The sequence below is a fragment of the Sorex fumeus genome, unplaced genomic scaffold (assembly GCF_029834395.1).
Source record: "Sorex fumeus unplaced genomic scaffold, SorFum_2.1 ptg000009l, whole genome shotgun sequence".
Taxonomy (NCBI): domain Eukaryota; kingdom Metazoa; phylum Chordata; class Mammalia; order Eulipotyphla; family Soricidae; genus Sorex; species Sorex fumeus.
The window spans coordinates 34,845,082-34,866,124 of record NW_026606066.1 but is presented as its reverse complement, the minus strand read 5'-3'; the positions used below and the strand labels follow the sequence as shown (position 1 = coordinate 34,866,124).

The following is a 21,043-nucleotide window of genomic DNA, read 5'->3' as shown; positions in this document are numbered from 1 at the left end:
CTATGTGGGTCACACCTGCTCTGATAGAGGTGGCATAGAGTACTGATGTTCAATCCAGGGTTTCATTTGCAAAGCATGTGCTCTATCATTTGAGACCTCACCAAAGTAACACATTTTAACCATTTGAAGTAGAGTAAAAAATGCAGGCATAGTAAGAAGTTGAGGGTACAAGAAAGAGTTTATAGTATTCATTCACGATTGCCAGTATCCAAGTAAGTTCTTAGCTAATATATCAATTGCCAGACATAATTCTAAATCTCAATAATATCAAGTATACTTATTTCTGGAACTCTGGAAATAACACTTTACACCCCCCCACCCCCCACACACACACTTTCCACACATCCGGACGAGCCTCATGCATGAAAGAACTAGCAGAGGAACCCAGGCATGCGGGTCCCAGGGCTGAGGTCTCCAAGCCTACTCAGATTGGGACTGGGCCCTCTCCAACCAGACCCCCCATCTTCCAGTAGGTAGGCATCATACCCACCAGCTGCTGCAAGTGCCAGGTTAATCCCATCAACGGCCAAGATGCAGAGACTATAAAACCCAGCTCCCAGAGAAGATAAGCGCAGAGTCTCCTGCCCCTGCACCTGGCTGTCCTCATTGGGGCCCCTTGGAGGGGGAGGGTTGAGTTTCTCTCCCCCCTCTGCCCCGAGCAGAGCCCCAGCAGCTGAAGACCTCCGGAGCCTGCCACAGCCATGCTGGGACCACTCTCTACACGTCCGGATGGGCCTCAAGCATGAAAGAACTGGCAGAGGAACCCAGGCATGTGGGTCCCGGGGCTGAGGTCTCCAAGCCTACTCAGATCAGGACTGGGCCTTCTGCAACCAGACCCCCCATCTTCCAGTAGGTAGGCGTCACAGCTCCCGGAAACGCATGGCCACATTTGCGGCCGCACAACATTTATTATCTGTCCTTTGGAGAACCTGGCAGACTACCAAAAGTATCCTGCCCGCACAACAGGGTCTGGCAAACTTCCTGTGTCGTATTCAATATGCCAAATACCAGTAACAATGATGGGTCTCATTCTCCTAATCCTTAAAGAGTATTGAAATGGCTCTTTTAATATCTCAGGGCTAGGAAGAAGGAGACGTTACTGGTGCCTGCTCGAAGAAATCAACGACCCCCCCCCCACCCATTTGTCATTTTATGCCATTTAACAAATTTGATTCTCCATAGAATGGTAAAAGCAAACTGTGATAGGGAGACTTCAACAGCACAGTCCTAATGAACCCATCGCTTTCAATCTTGAAATCATCTGCGCAAGGTAGGTAAGTGGTCACTACCTGAGTCTGCTGGTTGCCACTGCACTGCTGCTCAAGAGTCTAGAGTCTAGGGGACTACCAAAATTCTCCCACAATGCAGCAACTTAATAAAGAATACCTGCCACGGCAGGAGCCTTCCTAGTTCCTGCTCCAGCTCTTTTGGGTTTTGTCCTATGTCTTTATTATACTGATAATTAAGTGGAATGGCCGTATGAAACTGCAATACCAAGTGAACCACATTTCAACTTTTCTGAAATCAAGATTCTATTAAAACACTGATGGGTTACAGTTTAATAGGCAGTTTCTAGGTAAGCATAAACCAGTGATGCAACTTGTAGTCAGCAGTTCCTTAGAATATATGAAATAAGGTGGAGGAAGTATCATTCTATTAACAACAGAAACGATCAATAGCTGACAACTGAGAAGTCAGGTAAAAAAAAAAGAAAAATCTTAAAATCCATTCCAACTCCAATTTCTACATTGAAAATATTCTAACTGTATTCTCTTCATTCTTATCTGTTATAAATGTAGAAATCTCATACCAAATTATATATACACTTATAATTACCTTCAAAGCCATCATTATCAATGTCACCAAGATTAGCTATAGATTCTCCAAATCTTGCAGCATATTTGTCACTTCCAACAAGTACTACTTCCATTTCATTCATTACTGCTCCCTAGACAGAAAGGGGAGAAAAGGTATCATTTAAAAAACTGACAACTTTACACATGATTTACTATTGTAATTGGATATGGATTTTTTTCTAATGCCTTAAAAAGTAGAAGAAATTACAAACTGGGCATAAGTACACACATCGCAGTTCAATTCAATAAATATTTATCAAGTTATGTCAACACACACAGTATTGTGATTAGAGTTAGGAAAACATAAAAAACTGTCAAACTCATGACCCATAGCCTTTAAAATCCAATAAATCATTTTGATAATTCAATTTAGCAAATATTTATTGAGTTCCTACTAAAGGTAATGCACAGTGCAGAGAGAATGAGGCCAGGGAGCAAGTTTCCACATGTACACGATACCTTTTTCCAAAGAAGATCACTCTTTTAGAAAAGATTAAACATGGACATATAAAAATCTCAGAAAGGAGAGTTTGCTTAGGAGAACCTGTAGAGATTTCATAAAGAAGATGAAATTCTAAGTGGCTACTTAAAAATGTTTATTCATTTTTCATAAAATATTTTAACAAAAATACCTATTCCCCCAAATTTCACTATAATAAATGATATAATGATACGTAGATGGCTCCCCAGATATCAGGTTGGAGTCTCATGATATTAGACTTACATTAGTGGAAATTTGCTTTGCATTTAGGGAACCCAAGGAGTCAGTGAAGCTTTCTGAGTTGAGGACTGACATAACTGAATCAGCAATAGAACATGAATCGGTTGAATTACACTGAAGTTTGAAGGTAGTTGTTAACAGTCAAATAATCAATGGTGATACAAGAATAAGCTGCTGTCACAGCTACAGATTTCTTTCTAAATTCTGATCATGTTATTCTCAAGTAAAAAAAAAATCATGCACTAATTATCACAGATAATTTCTTCCCAACTTTATTCATTTTATAAGCATACACTTTCTTCTACAAAATGCATTTTACTGCTTTTTATTTTCCAACTAAAATATTTCAATACTTATCTTCTTGAATACTGCATCTTTTCAAAAACTTCTTGACTGAAAGTGAAATATTTCTTTAATTTGTATATAAAAACTATACTAATTACTCTGCTGTATTTATTTGTTTACTCTTTGTAGCTTTTCTAGAGTCTAAGGTCCCTGATATCATAACTAGGAACACTTTCAATTCTTTTATAACTTACATTACATTTCAACACATAAAATGCCATTTCTATTTTTAATACTTATTTGTGGAATCAACTTTACAAAAACCAGTCAGTGACCCCAAAAGCAGTGAATGGGTATATAAAAGAAATAAGGGAAAAAGAGTTTCAATTTGAGGTAAATACCTAAATTCAGGGGAGGAAAGTGAGAAGAGGCTCAAGGGAGGATAAAAGATACAGAAAAAAAGATGAGAAATGATCTTGTCATTAAAGAAGGAGAGTGTCTCAAGGGGGAAATGGGGTGGTAATCATTCCTCAGGTATGCTCCAGTTACAAAGAATAGTGACCAAGAATTCTTGGGAACTACTGAGAGCTAATTGATTAGAAGGAGGTAGAAGACAGACTATGAGTTCATTTAAAAACAATTACTGACCAGCTACTCCAGGATTTTTTCAAGGTCTGAGAAAACAGCAGTAAATCAGATAGCCAAATCTTACCACACAAAATTTATACTCTAATAAAAGAACAGACACCAACAAAAAATAATAAATACGCTAGATAGTTGTTAGTGCCATTCTAGAGTTTAGAAATAGAATATCAGAGGAAAATAAAAACAAAGGAAAAACAATCTATGCCAGAAGTTTTGTTGTTTGTTGTTCGATTTTGGGAACTCACCTGATGGTGCTCAGGGATCATTCCTAGCAGTGCTTAGAGGGACCCTATGCAGTGTTGGCAATCAAACTTGGGGCCAAGGAAAATGCCTTAACATCTGTACTATCTACATCTATGTTAGGAATTTTAAGAGCTGACATTATGAAATTAACACCCAAATGCTCAAAAGCAGTGCCTCAGAATAAGAGTGAAGACAATATAGACAGTTAAACTGTTTCTTCCTTTTAAAGTGCAATATTGTATAAAAGTTCCTATTTATATTGGAATTGCTTCAAAGTTTAATGCAAAAGTAATTATACATTACCTTACTTTATATTCTTATTTAAAGTATTCTTATTTGAAATACTGTCTACAGTTTAATTGTGTAGAAAAAGTATGGAGAATGTGGGTATAGCAAGTGAAGACCAGTTATGACATGTGATACTGTCCATGAAAGAAAATAGCTATGTTTGATAAAAACATTTGCAAAATCCCAATAACACATAACTTTTTTGCTCTATATTCGAAATTTTGATGAGTGTTTTCTCTTAAGTGGGAGCATTTAGTATGATTCTTTTTAAACTTTTTTAAAACTTTTTTTCAAATTGTTAAGATAACGTGTTTATAATGGTGCTGGTATTTATGCTCTTGTATTTAGTCTGATTCTTAATGTAAGAAAATGTTTCATGCCCTGAAACCACTGACCAATACAATTTTAAATACTTTTTTGAAGCAAATTAATTTTGTTGAATCTGACTTGAAAACCCTGCCTCAATTTTTTTCCCCATACACCTGTTCCTTCTCTTTAAAGAACAGGTCAAAGACCTTTTAGGCCTTTCAATTTCTTATTTTCATTTAATGTTAAAAATCTACACTGCGCTCCTCATTTACCCAGGTACCTGCCCGGCTGCAAGGCCCCTTCCCAGGCCTGCATGGCTAACTAGGTCCCCTGAGAACGGCCGGTTTTCACCCTTGGTCTGTGGGGGACGAGAATTGAGGCACACTGCACGAAAACAAAGCTGAACTGCTCTGGGCACTCTCCTCATTCACCCAGGTACCCGCCTGGCCACAGGGCCCCTTTCCAGAGTTGTCCTCACCCTACATATCCCATAGGAACCATAAGTTACCCTCTTAGGTGGAACTTTCACTAGGTTAGCTTAACCACCAGAAACATATTAGCCAATAATTCATTAAGTCCATCTCAATTCATTCTGCATCCCAAGCAGAATAGTAACAGTGAGCGTTAAGGTCTAAATCACACTGGTCACAATGGTAAAGCAACTCAAAAGCCCACCAAGCTTTCTTATTGAAGAGGCTAAGCCAGAAGACACCAACAGTAATGAAGTGTTAGACCACCTCTCTGACAAGGAATTTAGAAGGGTGCTACTGAGGATGCTTAGGGAGCTAAAAGAAACAATGGAAACCAATGACAATGACAGACAAGAGGATTTGAAGGTAGAAATGAGGGAAATGCAAACGGAAATGTTAGACCTGAAAAACCTGGTAGGCGAATTGAAAAACTCAGTGGAAGTCCTCAGCAGCAGACTAACAGCTGCTGAGGACAGAATCAGTGAGCTCAAAGATGAAGTCCAGAGACTCTTCAGAAAAGAGGAGAAAATGGAAGAGAGACTCATAATTTGGGAACAGATGGCAAAAGAAGATCGTGATGAAGCCAAGAGGGGTAACATAAGAATTATTGGAGTCCCAGAGGGACAGGAAGAAAACCCTAATGAAGAAGAAACTGTCAAAGACATCACTGCTACGTTTCCAGAGCTAAAGAAAATATGTGATCAAATTCAGGAGGCCCAAAGGGTACCAGTTAGAAGAAATCTGAATAAAAATACCCCAAGACACATCCTGATCAAAATGACCAAAACCTTAGGTAGAGACAAAATTCTGAAAGCAGCAAGATCAAAGAAAGAAATTTCCTATAAAGGAGCATCCTTAAGATTCACAGCTGATTTGTCTGATGAAACTCTCATGGCCCGAAAACAGTGGTGGGATATAGTGAAAAAACTCAATGAAATAAATGCCTCACCAAGAATACTTTACCCAGTGAGACTCTCATCCACAACATAAGGAACAACACACAGTTTCACAGACAAACAGCTCAGGAATTTCATAGACTCAAAACCATGGTTACAAGAACAACTAAATGGGCTACCGTAAGACAAAATAGGCCTCTCAAATACACTAAATTTCAACAGAAAAATGGGACATAACCCCATAACAATAATCTCTCTCAACGTCAATGGGCTAAACACACAATTAAAAGACACAGAGTGGCAGGATGGATTAGAAAATTGAACCCATTCTGCTGCATGCAAGAAACACATCTCAATAGTCAAAGCAAACACAGGCTCAGAGTTAAAGGCTGGAAAACAATCCTACAGGCAAACAGCTCCCAAAAAGAAGCTGGAGTAGCCATCCTAGTATCAGACCACATTGATTTCAGAGTAAAGAAGGTCACAAGAGACAGTGAAGGCCATTTCTTATTGATCAAGAGATCTGTATGACAGGAAGAACTTACAATACTAAATATATATGCACCTAATGAGGGACCAGCAAAGTACTTAAAACAACTACTCATAGACTTGGAGAAAGACATTGATAGCAACACAATACTAGTGGGAGACTTCAACACCACTGTATCACCCCTTGATAGATCAACCAGACACAAGTTTAGCAAGGACATAGTTCATCTAAGGGAAAAATGTAAGAAAGGGACTTAGTAGTTATATACAGGACACTTCATCCTCAAAAAGCTGACTACACATTCTTCTCAAGTGTGCATGGAACATTCTCCAAGATAGACCACATGCTGAGCCACAAAACATACCTTCATAAAATTAAGAAGATAGAGATTGTATTAACAATCTTCTCAGACCATAATGTGCTGAAATTAGAAGTAAATCACATACACAAACAGAAAACTAAATCAAACACCTGGAAATTAAACAGTTCACTATTGGACAACGAGTGGCTTAGAAAGGAAATCAAAGAAGAAATCAAAAGATTCCTAGAAACGAATAAAAATGAGTACACGACTTACCAAAACTAATGGGACACAGCAAAAGTTGTGTTAAGAGGAAAGTTTATAGCTCTACAAGCATTCTTCAGAAAGGAGGAGCGAGCCCATGTAAATAACCTAACCTCACAGTTTAAGAGCTTGGAGAAGGACCAACAAAAGGAGACCAATCTGGATAGGTGGAAGGAAATAATAAAAATCAGAGCAGAGATTAACGAGATGGAAACCCAAAAATAAATCTGAAGGATCAATGGATGATTCTCCAAAAATTAGAAATTGACCTCCCATTTGACCCAGAAATACCACTCTTGGGACAATATCCCAGAGAGGCAAAAAAGAATAGTCGAAGTGACATCTGCACTTGTTTGTTCATTTCAGCACTGTTTACAATAGCCAGAATCTGGAAAATACCTGAGTGCTCGAGAACAGATGACTGGTTAAAGAAACTTTGGTACATCTACACAATGGAGTACTATGTAGCTGTTAGAAAAGATGAAGTCATGAAATTTACATACAAGTGGTACTACATGGAAAGTATCATGCTAAGCATAATGAGTCAGAAAGAGAGGGACAGACATAGAAAGACTGCATTCATCTGGGGAACATAAAATAACAAAACAGGAGACTAACACCCAAGAATAGCCAAGATAAGTACCTGGAGGTTTACTCCATGGCTTGGAGGCCAGCCACACATGCTAGGAGAAAAGGCAGCTCATATAGAGAAGGGAGCACCAAATAAAGGGTGTTTGGAGGATCCTCCCAGGATGGGAGAAGCATGCAGAAAATAGACTATAGACCAAACATGATTGCCACTCAATGCCTCTTTTGCAAACCACAACACCCAAAAGGAGAGAGAGAACAAAACGGAATACCCTGCCACAGAGGCAGAGTGGGATGGGGGATGGGGGTGGGAGAGATACTGGGTCCATGGTGGTAGAAAATGGGCACTGGTGGAGGGATGGGTTTTTGATCATTGCATAATTGAAACCCAAGCACAAAAATTTGTAAGTCTACAACTGTACCTCATGGTGTTTCACTAATAAAAATTAAAAATAAATAAAAAGTGACTTTGATGATTCAAATTATACCTTTTAGAATGTATAATCTTTTTACAAATGAAATCTTTCTTTGTATACTTAATTTCCACACATGCTAGGGGAAAAGGCAGCTCAGATAGAGAAGAGAAAACCAAATAAAGGGTGTTGGAAGGATCCTCCCAGGATGGGAGAAGCATTCTGAAAGTAGGCAATAGACTGAACAAGATTGCCACTCAAGGCCTCTTTTGTAAACCACAGCACTCAAAAGGAGAGAGAGAACAAAAGAGAATACCCTGCCACAGAGGCAGGGTGGGATGGGGGGATGGAGGGTTGGGAGTGATACTGGGATCCATGGTGGTGGAAAATGGGCACTGGTGGAGGGATGGGTACGTGATCATTTTATGATTGAAACCCAAGCACAAAAATTTGTAAGTCTACAACTGTACCTCATGGTGTTTCACTAATAAAAATTTAAAAAAAATCTACACTGGTAAAACCAGCAGCAATCTTTAAATTGTATTGTCAAATGATCATTAGATTGTATTGTCAAATGATCAGTATCTATTCTAAAATATCCCTCATTTGTTGTGCTAAGCAAAATAAGTAAGAGGGAGAAGAGTAAATATTGTAGACTCTCATGTGGGTATATAAAAACAAGGCGAGGTAAAGACTTAGTATAGCAATAAGGTGTTTGTCTTACACACAGTCAACAGAGGTTCCAGTCCAGCACTGCATCTGATCCCCCAAATTCTACTAGTAATCCCTAAGTACAGAACCATGTTTAAAATACCCTGCCAAAAAAAACAGGTATGCACCCCCCCAGTAAAAAAGTGATATTAAAAGGTGATAGACAAAATGCAACATCTTATTTTTAGAACAAATGTATACTACCAGAATTTTTGCTTTCATCATCAAATAAGCCTAAAAATATTTACTATCAGAATTCTAGAGTAAGAAATGATTCCATTTTGATCATAATTTTAAAAATGGTTTCCTGTATGGCTGGGGGCAAATGGACATACCGAGCCGGAGTTGATGTACACAAACACTCTTCCTTCTTCTCTGATAACGCTCTGCATGGGAGCTCCCACGAGTAGGTCTGAGAAGCCATCTGCATTGAGATCCACGGCACAGACAGCAGCTCCAAAGTAAGAGCCAAGCTGCCAAACCAAACCAGATTCAGTCACTGAGAAAAAGGCACAGATACTCATAAAAGTTCTTAGTGATACCAGAGGTAGAGACATGTTACCTTTTTTCCTTTCATTTCATGTATGATATTTAGTTCTTTTTTACCAATGTTGAATATGTATGCCTACAATTTGAAAAAAATAGAAAACAGTATTATCACATTAAAAAAACTGTCCATTTCATTGAAATATAAATTTTCATAACTTGCAGTTACCCAAATTAAAAAAATATATTTTTATGAGTAATATAAGATTTAGGGACTTATATACCTTCCTTACAAAATAAACCTCCTTTCTTTCTGTTTGAGCCACATCTTGCAGGACTTAGTGGTTATTCCGAATAATATTCCTAATATTATTATTTCTAAGAACTAAGGGGTTATTAGTTGCGTGGATGACCAGATAGTGCTGGGGTTCAAACTTGGGACTCAAATATGCAAAGCACGTGCTACGGTCTTCAGAATTATCTTCCCAGCCCTTTTTGTACTTTTCAAAGGCTCAAAAATTTAGAGATTGAAGTTTACACAAGATAATATAAATCATAACTAAAAATATTATTTTCCTAGTATTACCACAAAATATGTAGCTGCTTCCATTTTCTTTCAAATGCAGGTTGTAAAGGCATATATGTGTGTATGTATATATTCCCTGAGAATTCTATTAGAAACCTCATTTAACTGCTATAATTCTTTTTAAGCTTTTCAGCTAAATTTTGTCTAAAAGTCACACAATTTATAGCATTTCCATTAAATGTAGCACACTGTCCCTCATTTCTCATTTTCATTCCTTAGAATTTTTGCAGTTTCTCCTTTACGATCTTATTCTGTCTTGCAAACTCTCTCAGCAGCCTACTAAAACATTTGAAAATAAAAATGAAAATGTAGCTCTTACTTTGCCAATCTGTTCATGTTGGGGGGCTCCCCCAACTACTTCAGTGGTGTGCTGACTTCGAAAGTGACCAGCTCCAACTGAGTATCCTTCGAGAAAATAAAGAAAAGTAGGAGACTCATTTTCAATGAGAAATATATATTATCACACATCTACCCATAGAATTAAATGAAACTGAATTGAAAATAATCACATTAACAGCTTTAAGAGCATTTGTCATACTAATATTCATAATTGGTTACTTCCATGCATAAAGAAATTGTTAAAATTGAAACGAACTAATTATGTAGCTTATATTTCCAAGTCCTATAAACTGAAGATAGAACATTTATAGTTGGTTCATTTGTCCCAGTGTAGTAAATATGCTAGCTTCCAGAACTACAATAAATATTTGAGAAGATAAAATTAAATGTTCCATACTTTAATATTTTCTAAACTTCAACTTTCGTGCCCTGAAATCACAATATAATGATAACATTTTATAAGGAATAAAATATTTTTATTATGTGGTAAAAAGTGTGATACCAAGTTACATTTCTTATGCTGCTTCAAGATATCTTTGAACCATAAACAAGGTAAATGTGGAATTTTCAAAGAACTCCTTGTTTGAAAATAAACTCTTTCTAAATGGGGAAAATATTGACTTTTCTTACCATTATTTTTGAGTATATACTTCTCAATTTTTAAGCACCTATGATTTTCACAAGTCTATTTCCTCAGGATCTACAGAAAAAACATTTCTTATACTTTAACCAGAATTACTGCCAGAGAAATATTTTGTTTCTATACAGATATAGACTGTAAATATCTTAGTGATGGCTTATTAAAAACTCAGGGGCTGACAGAGGGAATTGAAAGAAATAATCTAAGAATTTAAGAGGCCAAGGACAATGATCTGTTTTTAGAGGCAAATATTTCATAATATCCTTCGTTTAGAATGCTGTCTGCAGACCAACTGACATTCTTTAAGGTGATCTCTTACAAACTGTACTTCCTCATACATGATAAAATTAGCTGATCTGTGTAACTGGGTTATGGGAAATTCTTAATAGAAGCTACTAATAAACTAATGTGTTAATTGCATTAAGATACATTAACCATAATAATCACAGGTTGATGATTATAGTCACCTTTCATAAATACAAAATATTAAGCTAAGTAAAGTTTCATAATTACATTCTAAAACAGTGTCTAAATGGTCCCTTTAACTGACATTGACTGTGATATGAAAATACAATTTCCATTTTTTACATTACTAGTATTTGTAAAGATAGCAATAATCTGTATTTGTCCATTTTCATAGTACCTAGATAGCTTCCAAATTTTACTTGGTTTTCTCTGTCTAAAAATGCCTTGAATTTATTTGTAATTATATTGTAGACAAAAAGAGATCCAGTCCAATAAGCTGATCCTGGAGCTCCCATTACAATTGAATCCTGTAAAAAAAGGAAAAAAGCACCAGGTTGTCATTAAATAAGATTAATGTCACCACCTCCAGCCTTCTCTAGATATAATCTTAAATGGAATGCATCTCCTATAATAAATTTAATGAATTTGAATACTTTATGAATTTTAAAGCATACTAGAAAACAAAAAAGGTGGCTAATAAATTTTAACTTAGCCGTAGAATTTTAGGTACTAAAAACTCTGGAATACTCATTAGACATTTAATCAGTGGACTTTCAAATCAAAGGTAGAACCACTGAACACTTTCTGTGAGAAAAGCAATGTGGTGTCTTAAGGGAAAAAAGATCTGAGTAACTGAATGGCATTTATTAAAGCTAATTATGTTCTGCCAAAGAGTAAAAATGCAGCTTTAATTTCAACTTCCAAAAAGCCACTGAACAGTTTCCTTAATGGTTTTGTCGAAGAAAACAGTCCAGTGGAATCTGAGGTAACTTAGATAATAGAAACTTAACAAAAGGGAAAAGATGAAGTTGAAAACTAGCTGATAACAGTCTAGTGAAATACAAAAGCATAAAAGCAACGAATCTATTTAACAAATTTCTACATTTCTTCTAACAACCCTGATTTTATCTTATTATTATTTGTTTTGTGGAGCTATGCTCAGAGCTTACTCCTGGCTCTATGCTCCTCAATTACTCCTGGCAGTGCTCAGAGGCCCGTATGTGGTGACTGAGATGGAACCTGGGTCAGTTAGCTGAGTACAAGTAAGAGCCCTGCTTGTTGAACTATCTGGCCGTAATCATCCTGATTTTTAAAAAGTCAATTTATAAATTAAAGAAAGCATTTTTACAAATAAGTTTTAATGTGAATTTCACAAAACAAGTAACTATAGCTAGTCTTGTTTCATTAAATTCTTAATATAAATTCTTTAAGCCTTAGTAGTTATTGTATGGCAAAGTCTTCTAAATAATATTTTCTGGAAGTAATGTGGACATTGAGTTGTAAAAATAAGTCATTACAAAGAAATTTAAAATCTATTTAGTATGAATTTTACTTCAATGCATAACATCAGTCTTCCAAACATTCAGAAGAACTAAGTAAGGTTCTGTAGGTAAACATTACCGTTGTGTAAAAACTAGATATTCCAGCTTGACATGATGCATAATTTTCTCCATACTTTTTTGCATGATCTAAATTAAAATAGAAAAACAATCAAGAATTTTATTTAAAAATAGTTATAATATGCATAATTTTGCATTTTATAAATTCTTACAAATATATCTATTATTTTTACACTCACTTTTATATTCCTTTTAAAAGTAGTAACTAATGAAACTTTAAACATTTCCCACAAATCTTCTATGATCTTTAAAATATGACTATAATATAGCAAATATATTTATATATACACTACATGTATTTATACTGTATGTGTGAGTGTGTGTGTGTGTGTGTGTGTGTGTGTGTGTGTGCGCACCTGTCATTTTTCACAGGAGATCATGCTACATACATTTAAAACTGCCAAATACCCAAAAAGAGAAGCAGGATTTGTGATTTCTAGTCGAGATTTGCTCTTTTAAAATTGGCTTCCTAGATTTTGCCTACTTAAAAATAACACATTGAATCATGAAACACATGGAGATGGAAGGTCTTTTATTGTGAAGTGCCCAGAAGGGCTATTTCTGGAACTTACAAGAGCAGAACTTCACTGCTGAAGAACTGACATAAGAAAACCTCTATCACAGTAACTATCAGGATGTTCATTTTTGTTTGCTTACCAGGAAGAAAAACTGCTAGCTAGGTCTTTAAAAAACAAAACAAAATAAACTATAACTATTAACTTTTCAGGGGGGGTGGGGAAGGGTGAGGAGGATAGATTCTCTTTTTTTTTTTTTGAGAGGGGGAAATAACCCCCAAAGCAGACTTCAGGGTGCATGGAAGACCTACTTAGCAATCTAGCTGACCGGCAAAGATTCAACCTGAGAGCTAAACTGGGGACTAACCCACCCAGCCACCCAGTATATCTGCTGAGATCAGACTCACCTATACTAAGTAAAGTAAAAGTAAAGGCCCTCCCATTGATCATCGATTTGCTCGAGCGGGCCCAGTAACGTCTCCATTGGAGACTTTGCTGTTACTGTGTCTGGCATATCGAATACGTCACGGGGAGCTTGCCAGGCTCTGCCATGCGGGCGAGATACTCTCGGTAGCTTGCTGGGCTCTCCGAGAGGGGCGGAGGATCGAACTCGGGTCGACCATGTTGGCTGCGTGCAAGGCAAACACCCTACCACTGTGCTATCGCTCCAGCCCTATACTAAATTCAAATAAATTTTAATTTCACAGTGACTCAAAAGTTTAAAAATAAGTAAATTGAATACATAAGTGGATAATTATCAGATCTTGAATTTTTCATGTTAACTCTGTGATCATAAAAATTTCTATTTGTCCAATCACAAAGACATTTTTAAAAACTAGAATTATGATAATTGGGAAAAAAAGGATTTTAGAAAGAATGCTTTGAGTGGGTAGATACCTTTAATCTGACAGCAAGGAAACACCAAGGGGAAAGAAAGGAAGTTTAAAGGTATCTATATGTTTCTTTTGATCAGAGAACATAAAAAATATCATGCCTTACCTTGATAACATGGAGCTATTCTTTTACTAAGTTCTGCTCGTAAATCAGAAGGTATTCCATAGCAAACACCAGTAGGGAGCTTATTTTCAGTTTTTATGTAAAAAATATTTTTCCATCTATGCCCACATGTCTGAACAAAACAAAAGTAGAGCAAAATAGCATGAAAGTCGCACCCACGATATCTGCCTTCATGAAGCCAATGAAGCATTGCCAATAACCTACCACTATGGATCCATTTTCTCCTGGCTGCCTGGAAAGTGTGACTCCTAACCACTGATTGTCTCTTTCTTCCACACAAGTCTTTCCACAAGGTTCTCCATGAGGGCTACCTGCAGCATTGGAAAGTAAGTAATTCGTCAGTTATCTTGAAAACAGCATTACCTGGGCAAAAGTATAGACAATATATGCAGAGCTCATTTCCAATGCTCCGTCTCACTGCCATGAGTGGTATCGCCCCTTCTCTGCTTCCTATCATCATTTATTCAGTGCACATAGTGGGGGTAATTGAGTTACTCTGTGAGAACACAATGATTCTCCTCACAGATGATTTTTGTTTGTACAACTGATTTTCAACAAGTATCACCAGGAAGAAATGACCTCAGTATAGAAGACAGTTGAGTAACGGGACCAGGGAAGGGAAGAGAGAGCAAATTCAATGAAATCAACCAAGAGAGAACAAAATCTATGAAACTTTTGTTTTGATCATTTATCTAGCATTGTAATCAACATTTTCACAGCATTTTAAAAACATATTTTTGAATGAGACATTAAGAATAAAAATACTATAACACAGTCTTTAGCACGTAAGTCAGTTTATTGGAGCAGCAAAGCAAGGCCAGAATGTGTAAAGTGGTCTGTTACAATTAGCATACTAATAGTTGTAGCATTTAAAACAAACTGACAGTTTGGTTTACATTTTGTGACTATACTCATATTTTCAACACAGGAAAGACTTGTAAAGACAAATGTCTTCATTGTAAAAATAAAGAGAGAGAGAGAGAGAGAGAGAGAGAGAGAGAGAGAGAGAGAGAGAGAGAGAAGAAAAGAAAAGAACAGAAAGGAAAGGAAAGGAAAAGAAAAGAAAAGAAAAGAAAAGAAAAGAAAAGAAAAGAAAAGAAAAGAAAAGAAAAGAGAAGAAGAAAAGAAAAAGAAAACTCCCAGTGGGCACTCAGGCAAGGCATGAATTGCCAGAAGGCCAAACGTAAACGTAACTCAAGTAATATAGTACTTGTGAACTATACAAGAAAATAGAATCTTTGTGATCTTTTGCCTTTGCTTTATAGTTGGTATTCTATTGAAGTAAGTTCAAACAAATAAATGATTGGTGGGGAGAATGTTGTATTATACCAGATTCCTTTGATAACTTCATTTATACTCTGTTCAATTACGATGTGACAGTTATAGTTCACCTAAGCTTAATTCTAAGGACAGGTAAATATCAGTATAAATGGATAATAACATGGAACTTGGACTTTTGTTTTGTTTTGTTTTTGAATTTTTTGGAGCACTGGTCTCTGTCTTGTGATCATTTTGTCACCCATGAGTCATTTCGTCTTTTCCCGTAGCCTTGACCTCAAAATAAATCTGCTTTGGTAAACTCAAAATACCTACGTAAATAAGGCTACTATTTTGAAAATGAAATTTGTTCACCCCAAATCTCCTTGTGGGGACAGATTTTATGAACTGTAACCAGCTATTTGCATAGACAAGCTATTTGGTCTCCAACCACCAGTCCACAGACCCAACAAGTCTGTTGGTGTAGAAAGGCTGAAAAACCACTCCTCTTCAACCCTGGTTACTACTGAAAGTTTGCAGATTTGTATGTATGTACGCCGGTCTGCAGGCGCAAAAAGATTAAAGGATGCTGGTATAGACAAAGGACCAAAACCCAAGCCCACAATGCAGTTGAACTAGATAACTCCTCTCTGAAGGCTCTGATTCATTAGGTCTGGTGAGCTCCTGATTACCCCAGGTGACTCTCAGATCTGGAACACTGATACAACAGAACAGCCTAATATCTTTCTGGCAATGTTAATGCAGACTAATGACTGATTGCTGGTGGCAGTGATGCCTAAAGCATGAGACTGAAGGAAGAATACTAAGCACAGACCTAGAAAAATTAATGCTCAGGTTGATTAATATGATCACCTACTTGAAATGAGAAGGGAATGTTGCTGTCGCCTAAATCTTGGTGAAGGATGGTTTAAGTAGAAACATAAGATCTCTATGTTGAAAGTGATAAAGTGGAAAAATAGGACGGCAGGGAGAGGACATGAGAGGGAGAGAGAGAGACAAAAAGAGACAATTGTGTGTTAGGTGGGTTAAGACCTAATGCATGGTGTTTATTATAGAGGCTGCATGACACCAACAGTATAAAAGGGAAGTGAAGTAACAGGTAGATATTTTAAATTTTTAATCATGATGAAACTTTCAGTTCAACTTTTTAATGAGATTCCTACTTAAAAAAACTGCCAAAAAGGATGATAAATGTTGAGTTACTCTACTTGAAGTTAAATTTCCTACTGTTTATCACCATAGATATTTCAAATAAAATATTTTCTTTGAAAATACCAGTGTTTCTAAAATTAGTTATTAATTAACTAAGATAATTTAATAGGAGGAAAATTAGAGATGAGGACAGTGGTCACAAATAACAAATTATTTTTGTTAAAATGTGGTTTATTGAGGCTCGAGTGAAGTAGAGCAAGTAAGGTGCTTGCTTACATGTGGTCAACCCAGATTCAATGCCCTACACCCCATAGAGTCCCTGGAATCTCTCAGGAATGACCACTGAGTGCAGAGCCAGGAATAAACTCAGAGTACTGCAGGGGCTGTGGTCCCAAAACAAACAAAATGTTTATTTAGTGGACACTCTCATAAAGATTATACCCAGTATTTATCTATCTATCCAGTTGATTCTGATTCTCTGATAAACACTGATTAATAAAATTACATTTATTTGAACTATCCTGTTTATTTCCAATGATTCAAAGATAAGGACTAATTTATCTTGGCCAGTACAGAATCTTGTTAACCATTATAGTACCTTCATCATGCAGTGCAGAAATGTGTGCTGAAAATAGAAGGTTCAGGGTTTGGAAACAGTGCAGAGATTAAGGTGCTTGCCTTGCATGCAGCTGATCCAGTTTAATCCCCAGGTAATAAGTAAAAAACAATTCAAAATCCCAAACATATATACATAGATTTGAATGTATAGGTTTATAAAAAGATCCTTACCAAAAAAAATCACAAAACAATTGTTCTTCCACATAAGAAGTAAAAATTTACCTAGGAACAAACCTACAGACTCATGTCTCTATCTTTTTTTACTTTCTAATATGCTTATCCCAACAGCCACAGTAATACTGAGGTAAGTATATTCTAGGTTAACGAAACACCCCACCATTTTAGTATCCTCATCATATAGTACAGGAACATGTGCTAAAAATAGAAGGTTCAGGGTGTGGAGACACAGCACAGGGGTTAAAACACTTGCTTTGTATGCAACTTTATACTACCATTTGGAACTTTTCTTCATTTCTGGGAACTTCTCAACCCTCTTTTCTAAAATGTGGGAGAATAAGTTCAGAAGAGGCAAGACATCTGCATCGTCAACATACACTTAGATCCTTCTCCAGAGATTCCCCTTAATCTCGCTTGCAGCTGAGTCTACTCCTTTATCATGGGGCTTCAGCCTTGGTTGGACTTCAGGATCACCTGAGGTGTTCTGAACACATTCAAAATCTGAGCCTACTTCTAGTGGCCATATCTGACGTATCAGGGGTGAGACATAGATTTCAGAATTTTCTGAAAAGCTTCCCAGGTAGTTGACATATGCAATTGGGTTTCCAACAAGTGTTCTATACAGCAATTGAATGTAGAATGCTTTTGTCCTGTACTATTTCTTGAAAAGAACTACTCTCATTTTCTAAAACATATTAGTATTATGTTTCCATCCTTCTGGTTTCAAGCAGATATTAAATGTTACATACAGATGTTAAGCACATTTTCATGTAGAGCTACAGCATTTCTAATCTGGTCAAAAATGATGATGATTAGATCTTCAATGAGAAAGGTTCTTATGATTTTCCCCGAGAGAAAATCAGAAAAAAACTTAGATTATCTTTTTACTTTACCCAAATGTCATGCTGAAAAGATTTATAATCTGGCTTTCAGTTGAGCTCATATATCACTAATCTAAGCTCTGGGTAAATTAAATCAGCCTCATAACTGAAAAAAACATTTCACATGATTTAACATAAAATAAGCTACCAGAAATTGAGGTGATAATTTTCTTTCATTTTTCACAACTAGAATAATTCTTAGCACAGGTGAACACATTTACCCAGATGTTAAAAAAAGATATACACAAATAATAACCCTTTGACTAAAACTTAAGCTGTATATATGAGCTGACTCATCTAATACATATATATATATGTCTGGCATAAAATAAATATGTATATATGTGGAACATTACTGTCAGTGAGGTGTTAGTATACACATTAACTCATTTGATTATCACAGCAGAAGCAGATGGTTGTCTACTTATCAATACATTATCATCATGACTAATAGTATTACCAACTCCAATTTTGCAATGAAAGAACTATTTTTGAAAGAAAAGGCCCTCCCGTTGATCGTCGATTTGCTCGAGCGGGCCCAGTAACGTCTCCATTGGAGACTTTGTTGTTACTGTGTCTGGCATATCGAATACTCTCGGTAGCTTGCCGGGCTCTCCGAGAGGAGCGGAGGAATCGAACTCGGGTTGGCCATGTTGGCTGCGTGCAAGGCAAACGCCCTACCGCTGTGCTATCGCTCCAGCCCAGGTATAAATAAGTGGAATAAAATCTTGTTACAGAGCAATCTGAGGCATTTGATCTCCCTTTCAGAAAGAGGAAAATAATAATAAACCCAAATATAAAAAAGTGCTATCGCTCCAGCCCAGGGCGATCAATGGGGTGACAGATGTCGCAGCTAGATCGCCCTAGCACAGCGGCAGGGCGTTTGCCTTGCACGCAGCCAACATGGCTGACCCGAGTTCGACTCCTCCGCCCCTCTGGGCTGGAGCGATAGCACAGCGGGTAGGGCGTTCGCCTTACAAGCGGCCAACATGGCCGACCCGAGTTCGATTCCTCCGCCCCTCTCGGAGAGCCCGGCAAGCTACCGAGAGTATTCGATATGCCAGACACAGTAACAACAAAGTCTCCAATGGAGACGTTACTGGGCCCGCTCGAGCAAATCGACGATCAACGGGAGGGCCTTTTCCCAGACTCATTTTTGAAAGAAGCTGTCCAAAAATACTAGCAAATAGAATTCAACTACTCATCAAAAAGATCATACACGATGACCAAGTGGGATTCATCTCAGGGATACAAGGATGGTTTAACACTCGGAAATCAATCAACATAATCCATCATATCACAAAAGAAAAGATAAAAATCATATGATCATACCAACAGATGCAGAGAAAGCATTTGACAAGATCCAGCACCCGTTTATGATGAAAACCATGGCAAAATGGGGATAAAGTTAAAGCCATCTGCAACAAGCTGCAGCAAGCATCATCCTCAATGGGGAAAAACTGAGGACCGTCCCCTAAGATCAGGGATGAGACAAGGATGTCCACTCTCTCCACTGCTGTTCAATATAGTACTGGAAGTACTTGCGATAGTGACTAGGCAAGAAAAAGATACCAAGGGAATCCAAGTAGGAATGAAAGAAATCAAGCTCTCACTATTCGCAGATGATGTGATACTATACTTAGAGAACCCTAAAATCTCTACCAAGAAACTCCAACAAAAGAAAAGATAAAAATCATATGATCATACCAATAGATGCAGAGAAAGCATTTGACAAGTTCCAGCACCCGTTTATGATGAAAACCATAACAATAGACTTTTAGAAACAATAGACTTTTATAGTAAAGTTGCAGGCTATAAAATCAATACCCAAAAGTCAATGGCTTTCCTATACGCAAATAGTGAAAGAGAAGAAAGTGACATGAAGAAAACAATCCCGTTCACAACTGTGCCCCAGAAAATCAAGTACCTAGGAATCAGCTTAACTAAGGAAGTAAAGGACCTGTACAAAGAAAACTACAAAATGCTACTTCAAGAAATAAAAGAGGACACGAGGGAATGGAAAAATATCTCCCGTTTATGGATGGGGAGAATTAACATTGTCAAAATGGCAATACTTCCCAAAGCACTGTACAAATTCAATGCAATCCCTATTAGGATACCCTTGACATTCTTCAAAGAAATGGAGCAAACATTCCTGAAATTTATATGGAACAATAAGCCCTACGAATGCTAAAGCAATTCTTGGGAAAAAGAAAATGGGAGGAATCAACCTCCCTAACTTCAAAATATACCTCAAAGAAGTAATAATTAAAACAGCATGGTACTGGAACAAAGGCAGAGCTGTAGACCAGTGGAACAGGGTTGAATATACTGACATCTCCCTGCAATCATATATTCATCTAATCTTTGATAAGGGGGCAAGAAAAGTGAAGTGGATCAAGGAAAGCCTCTTTAACAAATTGTGCTGGCAAAACGACATGGCTACATGCAAAAAAGTGGGCTCAGATCTCTGCCTATCGCCATGTACAAAAGTAAGATCAAAGTGGATTAAAGACCTCAACATCAGACCGAAATCCATAAGGTACACTGAAGAAAAAGTTGCACAACCCTCCATGACATTGAAGCTAATGGTGTCTTCAAAGATGTCACGCCACCGGCCAAACAAGTGAAAACAGAGATAGACAAATGGGACTATCTTAAACTAAGAAGCTTCTGCACCTCAAAAAAAATAGTAACCAAAATACAAAGACAGTCTACAGAATGGGAACGAATATTCTCCGAATACACATCCGACAAGGAGTTGATTTCAAGGATATACAAATTACTAGTTGAACTCCACAAGAAGAAAACATCCAACCCCATCAAAAAAAAAATGGGGCGATGAAATTAACAGAAATTTTCTCAAAGAAAAAATCCGAATGGCAAAAAGGCACATGAGAAAATTCTCCACATCAAAAATTATCAGGGAGATGCAGATCAAAACCACAATAAGATATCATTTCACACTACAGAGACTGGCCCACATTCACAAGAATAAAAGCAACTGGT

The 21,043-nt window shown here is 37.1% G+C and overlaps 1 protein-coding gene across 1 annotated transcript in view; it reads right to left on the bottom strand.

Moving 5' to 3' along the window:
• Positions 1-21,043, bottom strand: part of ITGA4 (integrin subunit alpha 4) — an 88,532-nt gene that overhangs the window by 54,345 nt on the left and 13,144 nt on the right. The window contains exons 3-10 of the mRNA XM_056110224.1: positions 14,133-14,239; positions 13,911-14,040; positions 12,398-12,465; positions 11,175-11,304; positions 9,872-9,957; positions 9,043-9,105; positions 8,816-8,953; positions 1,837-1,948 (exon numbers count right to left, since the gene is read on the bottom strand). Of these exons, the coding sequence (XP_055966199.1) occupies positions 1,837-1,948; positions 8,816-8,953; positions 9,043-9,105; positions 9,872-9,957; positions 11,175-11,304; positions 12,398-12,465; positions 13,911-14,040; positions 14,133-14,239 (834 nt within the window). The remainder of the gene's footprint in view (positions 1-1,836; positions 1,949-8,815; positions 8,954-9,042; positions 9,106-9,871; positions 9,958-11,174; positions 11,305-12,397; positions 12,466-13,910; positions 14,041-14,132; positions 14,240-21,043) is intronic.